The sequence below is a fragment of the Sebastes umbrosus genome, chromosome 5 (assembly GCF_015220745.1).
Source record: "Sebastes umbrosus isolate fSebUmb1 chromosome 5, fSebUmb1.pri, whole genome shotgun sequence".
Taxonomy (NCBI): Eukaryota; Metazoa; Chordata; class Actinopteri; order Perciformes; family Sebastidae; genus Sebastes; species Sebastes umbrosus.
In genome coordinates, this window is record NC_051273.1 from 14414256 (window position 1) to 14427752 (window position 13497).

A 13497-nucleotide genomic window follows, 5' to 3' on the forward strand; every position below is an offset into this window, starting at 1 on the left:
CGATAGTAATGTGTTGTTTATCATGTTTATCTCCCATTCTGGGTTTAGAGCAGCCACTCAATCTCCGTGCTAAAGATGCTAGTGTAGCTAACTACCTTCTTTGCAGACGTAACATAGCCGGAGAGACACTCTCCACCCTTATTACATATTTATATGGATCGATACGTGGATCGGTAACCTGAGTCTAATATCAGATACGTGAATCCGATATTGGATCAGATTGGTCAGAACTCTATTTCTAATGATCTTTATCATTGCCTCCTGATTTTTATGAACCTACGTCTGTGAAAAACATTGTGAACCAAACACAAAGGGTGGCAGCTGTCGCCTTAAAGTCAGGTTTAGGTGAGATACAGTAAGATGTTCATAACACCAGTAAAACAGCCTTTTTATGTATTGGTTATTTGAGGAACCTACAAAGTTTTCTCCCCCATTTCCCAGGACCCTGACTGTGTCCTTTGTACAAAGCGAGCTCAAAACTACAGACACATGACTGCATAATTGGCGTGCTGCTGTTTCATGACAACCAACTGAGAGCATTTGTTGACTGAAATCTCTGCGTAATTAGAGAGTATGCTAGTCTTCCATGCCTTATGCTCTTTAGAAGACAATTACAAATCAAGGGAGACACACTCCTGGGGAAGGTTGCCTGAAGAGTTTTCAGCACCAAAAAGAAACACAAGCTGTTCATAAATAGGCAATGATGTCAAAAATGGTTTGGCCCCCTCGGGTCTACTTGAAACGATGAGGCTGGGCAGACTATTGCACAAGTTTTCCTCCTCAAATGGGTATTTTAACTGGATGCTTGTATACTGTATATTAATCTAATGGATAAATAGTTGCTCTGTGGTGGCCAATGATCTGATCAAATAAATATGTCTTTAGCTTTTCAGATTTTCAGCTCTACAACATAATAAGGACAGAAATGATGTGGTAGTGAGAGGGGCAATGACATAATACAACCATTGAGAGTCGAACCTCTCAGATTAGAAGTGTTACTGAGTTACCAAGAAACCCACAAGAAAGTTCAACTGTGTCTGGATATTAACTGACCATTTTCTACAGTTGATAGTGGCAGTTTCCTGTTCAAAATTTGTATTGAAACAATAGCCGTGTTTCCATTCAATCGTCCAACGAATTTTAAGCGAACTTCTGAAAGACATGCAAATTAGGCCCGTTTCTATTAACTAGTTTGGAGCAAATAAACTCAGGCATAGTTTGGTCAGAGGTTGACGCTATAGGCTACTAATGGCTGTAATCCTTCAGTAAACAGAGTAGAAGAAGACACAGTTTGCGAACCAGAAACAAAACAAGTTAGCTCTTGGCCATCTAACCCATATACAAGATAATATTGGAGAGAGGTCTTCGGGAGTTTGTTTCAATTGAGCAAGTTTTAATTGTTCTTTCACGTCATGTCATGGCAGCTAGTATTGGCCGTGTTTCATGCCGTTCAGAGACGAAGACAAGCATTCGCACCTTATGGGAATATCCAAGAAGACACCGATAGCAGAAACAGTTGATCAGTCATTTGAGTTAAATGTTCGCTACGTTAGAATTTATTCGGCAAAGGTAAAAACCACCTCAAGCGAGCGTAAAAACTAGGGCTGGACCTCCAAATTTGGACCTTCAAATCAGTATCATGCTTACTAGAGCCACTAGGCTAAGATTGGGCAATCGCTGTTCAAGGTAAGTGTGTCGCTAATGGTCAATTGGACATTTCCTAATAAGACAACATTTAGATTTACAATATTATATATTGAGCAAACGATACGTTTCAAGAGCGAAGAGATTGATCTCTGAAATCTCAAGCAATCAATTGTGTTCAAGTGAATTCAAAGGTGAGAACCATTGTGTCTTTAGAGTATTCCTGTGACTATTGAACCAGCATGTTAGAGCCAAGCGCTGACAAAAGAAAGAAAAGATTTTTGAGAGCAAGTACAGAGGAGAGGGGATTCTATGCAGCGAGGGGTTGTTGATGATGAGTTTCAGCCTACGTCGGCAAATGAGTAGCGATGGATATCCTAACCAGAATGAGAAGGACACAGCTCTGTTATTTCTTCTCAACAGGGGCAACCAGCCGATTAAGTTTGTTTAGAGCTTCAGACTTATTCTCATTTTCTTACTTAAATTTAAAATTTAAGTAGACATTTATTTGACAAGTGTATTTCTAAACCATAGATACCCATGAAACCAATTTATAATTCATGACAGGGTTTTTAAAGTTCCATCAACAGGCAAAAAGTCCTCAACCTCAAAATCAGACGAAGTTAAAACTGAATGCAAGAGAGAGCACAACATGGTGTAGGTCTCATGTGGATTAGCACATTTGAGCTGGTAATTATCATTCATTATTGATTTCCTTTGCTTGCTAATTCTTGTTTAGTGTTATTCAGTGCCAGTCCATCACAGTGTGAAAACAGATTGACAAACAATCACGCCTAAACTCCTCTTCACCTGCATGTGTTTAGACTGTGGGAGGAAATCAGAGCAGCTGGAGGAAACCCAAGTGAACATGTGGAGAATGAGAAAACTGCTTACAATGTTTGAACACAAGATGTTCCTCTTCCATAACCACTTGGCACTAATGATTTCATGTACAAAGAGTTGCGTTTAAATGGCACATACCTCTACAATATTGCATATAGACTACATAATTAGACAGGATCTGACCATTTTGGGAATTTTGAGATTCATGACCTGTTATCATAGGCCTACGTCATTGTCAGCGGGAGCAGCAGGAGGCACTGGGAAGACAGAAGGTTGAGAGTTTCCCACAACATTTGCCCATACTTTGCTCGCCTGAATCAGCACAGTCAGTGGCCAGTTTGGAGATGACACATGTCAGCTGTGCAATCTGGTTCTGCAAATCATTGTCACTCAAAAGATGGTGCAGCTCAGTGATCAAGCTCCCATCCATGTGGAAACCGAGATGGCACTTGGCATCTGTTAAAGTCAGAAGATTCAATTTCTCAACACCTACTTTGACCTAGTTGACTTTATAGTTTATTCATTGAAAAGTGTGCAGTACACATTATGTAAGATAAGAAGATAAGATAGGATATTCCTTTATTAGTCCCACAGTGGGGACATTTGCAGTGTACAGCAGCAAAGGGGAAAGTGCAAAAACAAGAAGCATCAGCTAACACAGTAAAAAAAAGAGCTGAGCAAAGTGAAACAAAATATGAATCATTTAGATAGAAGGAAATGTAAAAATAGGAGCATTATATACAGTATTGACAATAAACAGACTATTAAAAAATTACATTTCACATGTGCTGTACTGGTATCAAGCTGTTGCCCTCATGTGTAAACAGTAAACAGTTAATGTTCAGATAGATTAAGCTACAAGGAAAATCTCATTTGCCAGTTTGGGCCAATGCTTTGAATAGTAGCAGGTGGGGTGTGGTACTCAATAAGCTATTATTAACATTGTTTCATTTTTATCTATAATTACGATTCATACTGTATAATGCAGGGCCTCTGCCCAGTTACACCGATAGAAGGAGAATAAGAGTAGAACAGGACGGAACTGACATTCCCATTCAAATCAACGTAGTAGGATGGTCAGAGCGGCGACCATTTTTATGTGTACCCTTGCCAATATTGTAGAGGTATGTGCCATTTGTAGCGATCTAACTTCCATATAAACTAAACCGACTTACGATAAGTCGCGGAATCGCTGAGGTGAGGTTTCACAGTAACGAATAAAACGAGCAGTGGAGTAGTAATGTTACGAAGCATAGCGAGCACATGAGTAAATTTTAACAACTTAATGCTTCATCCACACGCTCTTGTCACAGCGTAGGAAACCACATTGCTATCGCCAGATGAGTGACAACTTTGTTTGGCTCATTTTCTTTAACGAGTGTAGCATTAAAGCATGGTGGAATTAGCAAGCTAGTTTGCTAACTAGTGGACAGCTGGCTAGTTAGCTAGCTTGCTAATTCCATCATGCTTAATGCTACACTGGATATAGAAAATGAGTCGAACAGCAGGCTGGTGGCCAGCGGGATCTTAACGGTCCCTCCGCCTCACTCGCCGCCACTCCGGAGAAGGAAAAGCTACCCAGCTAAAGCGACCACACAATACGGCCCCACTGACGTGTTGTCATTATAACAACTAACAATAAATCGTCATTTTCTTTCGTACTATTCAAATGACCACAGGAAAAAGTTCAATATCCATTCTACTCTTATTCTATTTCTATAGTGACACCACATTGGTCTGTAGTGACCCCTCAAACTTAAGTCTCACATTTTACCTCTGAATAAATGACGCAAAAATGGCTTTATGCTTGGCTGAGGTGGAAAAGTTGGTGGTTCAATGGAAACACAGAAATAAATCATGATATACATGAAACAAACAGAAATGCCATATTTACATCATGTTTTCTATATTGTTTTCCACCATGAGGTTTAACTGTCGCTCTTTTCATTTCATCATCTCGTAGCTGCCTCTTCTTCTGCAGTGGTTTAATGGCACAGGAGAATTAGTGCAACCAACTGTTTATCTCGATGCACCCAAATCCTAATACTCGCATAACAGTAGTATTACAGTAATGGATGGAAGCACACATTAATTTGCATTTTCTTTTGCCGATTTGCCGGAAATTTGGTTAAAATGTTCTCTACATTTGGATGAAAACCGAACTATTATCAAAAAAATAAAAAATGTTGTTCAAAGGCCTAAGTGGTTGAAAACAGATGTCAGTGATGCACTTCTCTGAGAGTATTACTAAACAGAGAGAGAGCAAAGAGACCCACAGTGATTCAGTCAAACAGGAAACAAGAATGAACCTCCATTAGAGTCGGTATTGCATTTTCCATTGAGGAGCCCTTTTTAAATCGAGCACATAAATAGCCGGACATATCCTGTTTAATTATGTACTTCAGATATACAATGAATTACTGTGCAGGCAGCCATGCATTATCGGTTGAAAATCAAACTCACGTGGTTACTAGAGAGCTTTGTTTTGTTCTGTTTCTTTTTACATGTAAAAAACATCACATAACATACTCTTTGTGTTGCTGGGTACAGTGATCATTGGTATGATGCTGTGCGTAATAGACACATGTGTCAGACGAATAAGAATCACCCTCCACAGTATTGTTGCCATGGCTGATAAAAGCATGTTAACAGGAGGCAACGTCCAATGTGTCATTCAAGTCCCTCACATGTTAACAACCACAGCATGATATCAAAGATATACTGCAGGGTAATAGTACATTTGTATACCATATTATTCTATTAACATGAAGCCTGGTCTTCTTGGTTAAAGGGCATCTTAAACCCAGTTTCCACCGCAGGAATTTTGCCCCAGAATTAGGAACCTTTTAAGGAACTCATTGCGTTTTGACCACAGGTACCAGGGTCTAAATTAAGTTTACCCCATAGATACTACCCCCGCGACCACCAGCAGCACTCATCCCATGTCATGTTGCTTTTTCATACGTCAGCGGATTAATTTGCTTAATCTTTGCAGGTCTTTAGACCGCTATGAAACACAGACAACAACAGGCTGAAGGAATCTTTTAGTTCCTTGAAAAGTAGTCCCGGATCTAAAATTACCAGGATCTTCTTGGTGGAAAAGGGGCTTTAAACAGCAAATGACGTGTAATACTGGGTAGTTCTCTACGTATGTTTTCACATCGTCAATTAGATAGACTTTTTTGGAGACTGAAATTTTCTGTACTGTACCGGCTGTGTTGGAAGTCACTGGGCGGGAAACCCCATCACACTTGGTCTCGCAGAGGAAATCGTCGATGGAGGGACTTAAAAGCGGGCGGCTCTCTTGTTGCTCACTCACCAGCTGTAACGGCAAACAGACAAGACAGTTCAGACTCTCACTGAGCATGAAACTCCCATCGTACAAGAGTCCCTGGTATGTTAACATGAAGTGAAGTTCAGTCCTTTTGGGCATGATAGAGATGACACCAGTGGCCCTATACTGACACATCCTTGCACTGCAAAATGGTTACACATGTGTGTCTTTTTAGGAAGATAACACACATTTGTGCTCCTTTGCAGCACATCATTTATTCACAGTTGAAGTGATTCAAGTGTGTGTTGATCCACTCAGGTGTCAGGGATGTTAAGAGTTTGTACCTGACTGGGTTAATGTTTATGTGAAGAGCACAGAGAGACTTGACATGTAACCAAGACCACATTCAATCATGCACTGTGTATTTTGAGTCATAGTAAGGTCCAGTGGCTGCTCTTCGTGTGGCAGTAATGTTTGAACACTGGCATATGGTTGTATTGCTGCATTATTATGGGATTTGTTTTGAGTAGTAGCTGATGTTTCCCAAATTTGCAGCTACAGCCAACTTCTTTTTAAAGCTTTTCTGACAGACATCAAAACACAGCTGCTGGCATCTTAATCACACAATCACATCGTTATGTTTGCATGCACACACAACACGGTAATTGGAAAATATCCGTGTAAGGCAGGAAATTGGACCATGTTTTTACATGCACTGTAATTAACTGGTTACTGTAAAACCTGTCTTGACATACAGCGGGTCTGCTGTGAGACATCTCCCCAACCCCCCCTACCGTATTTTTGAAAGCAAACTGGCGTTTTTTAATGTGTTAGTGACGCCGCTGTTGCCTGCAGAGCTGGTTTCTTTTTCCATTTTTTTCAGAGCATTTGCACAGATAGTGCACTGAGGGGACAGGCTTTGTAGTGAGAGAATACAGTTTTCCTGTGAACATGTACAGTACAGTATGGGTTTGAATTTTACTGTTCGAGCTGTGGAAACCAGTTTTAGTTGCAGTTTTAGTCAAACTTGGGTGTAAAGATCCTGCACACCCACACAGTGTTTTCATTATCTGGCTGATTAGATCTCTTCTCAGGTTGAAGTTGGGTCTAGCGCTGCTGAAATTACGTTAGGTCACTAAGTAAAGAATAACGTACAGTGAGCCGTTCATTGCTGTGAAATAAACCCCAACAGGGCGATGCGGCACCCTGACGTGCCTGTGTCTTGCATCGCCCTGAAGAGATTTATTTCACAACAATGACTGGCTCGCTGTACATTATCCCACTTATTACACGGCTACTAACTTAAGAAATCAATAATTTGACAAAAACTGGTCCACCCGTGTCCGTCATCAGAACTGCGTCCATAGCAATGGTCTGTTATACATAGCACAGGTCTGCTATAAAAAAATAACATACCGTAGAACGCCGTGACTGTCCAATCAGAATCGAGTATTTAACAAAGCCATGTAATAAACTACATTAACCAATAAGAACGATAAAATAAACATTGGCGAATATTCACCTTCGGTTCACTTCCATTCTATGCGAGGAAAGGGGCGGAAAAAGCATGTTTTCATCTTTTCGAGTTCATTCTGGTGACCTTAGACCGGCCAAGTTGCGGCCTCAACCAATAGCAAAGACGCGTGTGTGGTTCACCCATGGATGTGTTATAGACCTTATATCCATCCATCCATCCATTATCTGTAACCGCTTATCCTATTCAGGGTTGCAGGGGGGCTGGAGCTGATCCCAGCTGACATTGGGCGAAGGAGACTCCAGACTATCACGGGGCTTATAGACCTTATATATAGTTTTATAATACATCCATGGGTTGAACCCACTTGGTACTGCCCACTTTCAGCATGAATATCGTGATGGTCACTTGTCTGCATTAGCACATGTGTAACCGTTCCCCAACTCTCCCACCGTAAAGGTGCGCACAAACCAGATTTTGTCTTGGCAAAGTTTTTAACGTGTGGTGTGCAGGACAGGAAATGGCAAGGCTAGGGTTGTAAATATAAACTGCAAGAGCTAGCATGGCTAACATCATCATTTTACAAGTTGTAAGTTATGTGACTTCTTATCAAATCTATTTATTGTCATTAACCTCTATCACTGTCCTTGCGCTTACTACAACCAATCAGCATCCCTCCTTCTCTGCTGCTTGTTTTAATTTGCCATCCATTAATATAAATATGACTATAAACAATGAATATTTCCTGAATGGGAGGTCAATCCCACTCCATCTTTTAAACTAAGACCTCTAATCGGGTATGATAAGTGAAAAAAACTGTGTGATTGGACCAAAGGTGCATAGGGTTTTTGATATTTAGGATTCTACTTTTAGATACAAGGAAACAACTGCAAACATCTGCCATTTATTTGCACTGCTTTTACAGTGATACTTTCCTTGTTTTAAGTCTTTGTTATGCAGATATTAAAAAAACCTGTTGGAAACTCATATAAGTGTACACAATTAATGAAACTGTGTCTCTCATTTACATTTTATTTATGAAATCAGATTACTACAGAAAGATGACCAGGTTAGAGAATGACCATTGAGAGAACCACTGAGATGAACTGGGCTGAGAGAAACCTGCTGGATATGTCCCAAACAATAATTGCTTAACCATTATTGCCTATCTCACCTTCCAATCCATGAAAATGCAAATCACCTTGCTTGTGATGCACCAATTTGTGGGCTTGCCAGTGCAGCTGCAGAATAGGTTGCATCCAATTCATTACTGATACTCTGAAGCCTGAAGATACTCCAGGTGCAGCTGGCCACAATTTACAAACCAATAATTTATAATTTGGAGGTGAAAACCAGTTTTGTCCCGTAGAAAGCGCAAGCCACCACTTTTGTCAGCCTGTGTAGCGTGCATATACATAATGCTGGCAGCGAGGAAACATGACATTTACTATTGTAGCTCTCCAGGCCATGTTCGCAAGCAGAATGTTAATGAAGGTGCTAAAATCTTAATTACCAATCATGGAATGGACTGCACACAACCTGCCATATGCTTCATATGAAAGGTGCTGAATGGGGTTTTCATGGTAAGTAACACTGTAGGTGCCCTTACAATTACAAATGTATAGTATATCCATCCTGTGTGATTATAGTATGGATAGTATAACATTTAACACGTCTTTTGTTGAAGTTGGCTTTACACCTTCTTTGTGGGTTTCCTGCATACCCCACTGCTGTATGTGTGAAAATCCGTAATGGCAAAAATGGTTCCAATTTTTCTTCCTTGAAATATTTTTCCTTTCTTCTGACCTTACTAAAAACCCAATAAGTAGAAAAGTATTGAAGTGGAAACTAACTGGGAACCACTTTTGATGAAATACAGAAAGACAAGTACAAAAATGACCATGAAACATTGTTCTTATACCAAGTAAGGATATATTTCATGTTTTTTATGCTATCTGGACTATGCATGAACAAATACTCAGCTCTGTTTGTGTTATTTAGCCTACCCTCATTGATAGAAAATGGGTGGACAAAATAATAGAAACACCTGTCAGTATAATGCAATACAGTTCAAAAGCTCCACAAACTGCAGCCTCTAAAATAATCAACAAAAAAAAATTCTAATAATACAAAAATCTATAGTATATTTACTAGGGCTGGGAATCACCAAAGGCCCCACGATACAATATAATCATTATACTTGTGTCATGATATTATGATAAGATATATTGCGATTCATTACCTTTTTTCAACTGCAAATTAGTTTGTTTGTCAACATCTGTTGTATCTAAAGAGATACAGTTTTCACTTCGTTCATCACAGAGATTTTTCTGAAATTGACCATGTCAATTTTTCCTTGCCAAAATTTTCCATAACTTTGGAGCCTTATTTAATATTCTTCCCAACACGCTAACATGACATGGTCAAATTGATTCATTAGGTTTCCTAGTTTCATATAATACCAGTATCTTCACTCTAGCTTTAAGACTATCGCGATATGCTGTATCGATTTTTATATGGGATTTGGATATGGGAGTCATAGTGTGACGTAAAAAGTACTATCATCACCAATCACAGATACAGTGCACATGAAAATTCATTATACAGTTTATAACCATGTTTTATCTGAGATCCCAAACAGAAGTAATGGGTCATTTTCTGTTGTGGTCCTCTGAAACATGTCATCAGTTCACTATTGTGTCTATAAGCAATTCTCATAAAATATGGAAATGTCATGAAGGTGTTAAAAAAATGTTATGTATGTTTTTTAGCTATTAAAGGCTTAAGCCACAAAAGAGAAAACTAATGATAATTCATTAGTTGGATATTATGAATTTTGCTTCATGCACGTCTGAACAACAGAAGTGTTTCTTCACTTAATAATGATGTCCAACAACAGAGAGGAGTGAGATGAAGAAGATGATGATAACTAGTTTGGAATAAGTTTATTTGCTGTACAAAAGAAAAATAGCAGAAACTTTTGCAGCAGACAGAAAACCTTTGAAAAAAGTACATGAATAATATCCAGCGAGGGGTCATTACTTTGCTGCGCTGCAAGAACGCTGACCCAGCATAGGTAATTAGAGTTTGTGCTGTTGTGGTGTCAGAATAAAGCTTTGGTTCATGGGAAGTCTCCCAGTGTGAAGTAACCCGATTTCACCCTCCGCTGCTGCCGGCCCATGCATTCTCCCCCAATTTTGGACCGCAGCGACAAATCATAGGATGAGAATACACCAGGGTAGACTTGTTTTTAAAGGTCGAATTTATTCGGTGATTTACGGTCTGTGCTTTGAAAAGTGTAATTGAGTCTGAGTGAAGGCTGAGCCACCGCTGACTCAGTTACAATTGTTAGTGTTGTGAAAGAGGCAGCTGCCTCATTTCATCTTCAAAACTTCACGAAACCTGAATAATAACCACTCAACTGTTGGCCTTTAATGGAAGAAATGAATCATTTCAAACGGCTTCTGTTGCTTTAATTAGATGATTTTTACCCGTATTGAGCTGATTTAAACACAACCTAAAACATGTACAGTAGCAGAAATAATTAAACTGACAGACCCGACGCCGGCAGCGAGCGGAGAGGAGCCCTGCTTGTCATTCAGAGAAAACAAAAACAGCAGCATTCATCCGCCGTGCTATCATTATTCACCACATCAAAACACTTTTTCCCTTTTAGCCTGCGTGTGTGTTTGTTGTTGATGGGAGGGAGGTATAGTGGTCTAGCTCACTGTGTTGTGTGTAGGCTGCTGTGTATATGTTTGAGAAAACTGGCTTCTTTTATCTTTTAGAATATTTTAACTGTCTTATTTCATAATATAGATTTGGTTCACTCTCCCATGCAAACATGCCTGGCAGGTGTTGTGGGATATCTGATACTTTTACGTCAAGACACTTACAGCATAAACAGTTAATTGATTTGTCAGATTGACAGAACATTAACCTGCAACAATTTTGATAATCGATTAATCTATCATTTAAATTATTTAATTTATTGAGCAACAATTCAAAACTTCTGTTTGTGACAATTTTCTGTCTTTCTTTCTGTTATTGGAGCCCTGTAGAAAAATACCACTTAATCGATTCCTGTGTCCCCTACAGTATGGTCCTGGAATTATGATTTAATAAGGACAAGGTATTTGTTTATTACGGTTTATTAAGGCTTTCAAATGTATCAGTAATGTATCTACTAATGAAATCAAATGCAACCTAATACACTACTGTACAAAGCTATAATGTTTAATAACAAGAAAATCTACAGGAATTACACCAAAATTTAGCGTAACTTTGCAGTGTTATTTAGCATTCTTCTAGTTTGTACCAATCGATTCCTTAGGTTTTATAGTTTCATATGATACCAGTACCTTCACTCTACCTTTAAGACTGACCAGTACAACCTCTGAAAGACAGGATAGTGCACTGTTAAGAGGTTAATAGTTTATATAATAAAAGATAGATACTTGACATGTATCGATACAATATTGCCACGCAAAATATTGTGATACTATGCTATATTGATTTCCACCCCCAACCCTAATCTACAGTATGATATATTATTGATATTTTACATTATAGATAATAAATAATAATACAAATATAAGATTTCCTTCTGTTTTGTTGTGTTTTAAGATTCTTTATGTAAGACATTTTTCTGTTTTTCCTGAATTCAACAAATCAAATGTAGCTCCATCCAAACAGCTTCTCAGCTGACTGGTCCGTTCAACATAAATGCAGCTGAGCTGTATGAATATAGTGTACTCTTGTGCAGACATGGTAGCTGAGGATTGGACGGGGAGAATCTCTTAACGATGTAAATGACATTCATAAATGAACATGCTCGCAGTGGAACCAGAGAAACATCTGTCAGTGAATAACATTTTTTGTGATGCTTGTGAAGCATCTATTTTAGGGACATCTGAGAGTTACAGTGTGCATTAAACAGAGGTGGACTGTTAAACCCCTGCAGTCTGTGTGAACGTTCCCCTAATGGTAGATGACCTTGGATTTCTCCACTATTTGTTTGAGCAATAAAAATGTTTTCTTTTGGCAGACTGAAGGCTTCCCTAAAGACTCACTGTTTTTGATGTTGTGAGTGATTGACTGAAGGTCAGCTCTGTCAACGCAGCAGCATGCTGGACAGTTATAAGCAGCATGCCAAAAATCTTTAAGTAATGCATTTATTTCATGAAATAGTCTGGAGGTTTTTAGAGAATAATGAGAGATGTTGACAGAATCTTGGCTAACAGCCCTGCTGAGTCATGTTCACTGCTGAAAGTTGGCAGCGTTAGCATATTCTCAGAAAATACGACATGGTGTTTAGTTGTGAAATGAGAACATAATTTTTGATATACTGTAACCAGCTTGCCCCTTAAATGATTCTGTGAGGATTATAAAAACAGGAACTCTTGTACACCACTTCTTCTGGGTGAAGTATCTCAACATCCATTGGATGGTTGGCAATGAAATGTTGGTGACTTTTCCTCTAGTGCCACGTGTTTGTCTCATCTAAAGACTTTTACACACAAGCAGCGCATTTTTTGTATGATTAATTTACACAGCAATGTATTTTTTCAAACAGTTGTTTTTGTCATTAGTACTTTCACACAAGGCATACTTTTTTTTTTGGAATAATGTAAAAACATTTTTTTGCTTAGCACCGTAAATAAAGACGACAACCAATCACGTTGTGCAAAACAGGTTGAGTTGCGCCTATATTTATGAAACAACAACATGGAGGCTCCGTAGTCAAAACCAAAACGGCAAATTGTATTACTCCTTACAACCTTGAAAAAGGTCCAGATCCACTCCTTCCAATCTTACCTTTCACAATAAAAGCCCAAGACATATATTAGTCACAGGCGAGTATTTTGCATTTTCGTGTTGTTTATCCGTTGCGCCCCCGGTGTGTAAAGGCCGTAATATTGGCAAAAGTCAGATTTCATTTAATTTAGAATCAAGTTTGTGGCTGTACAATGTACAACAGTCTCCTGATGGAGACACTGCACACTAGATGATCGTTGTAAATGGTCTTCAAAGCACTTCCTGTGATTGCCATAGGGGCCAATTTTAAATAATGGTCTTGAAACGATGAGACCTCTGCATTTTCCTCATCTAATCATCCAGAAAATGGGGACAGAAGATCTACCGCATTCATCTGGGGAGATGCGTCAGGCACTTTGTTAGCAGGTAGCATGCAAACGCCAATTATAGGTCAACTCTTACGCCAAGAGAGCAGCTTCCTGAGCTGTTTGCCCATTACTTTCAC

The 13497-nt window shown here is 39.1% G+C and overlaps 1 protein-coding gene across 1 annotated transcript in view; it reads right to left on the bottom strand.

Moving 5' to 3' along the window:
• Positions 1 to 13497, bottom strand: part of pex5la (peroxisomal biogenesis factor 5-like a) — a 109074-nt gene that overhangs the window by 37377 nt on the left and 58200 nt on the right. The window contains exon 4 of the mRNA XM_037771316.1: positions 5698 to 5809. Within this exon, the coding sequence (XP_037627244.1) occupies positions 5698 to 5809 (112 nt within the window). The remainder of the gene's footprint in view (positions 1 to 5697; positions 5810 to 13497) is intronic.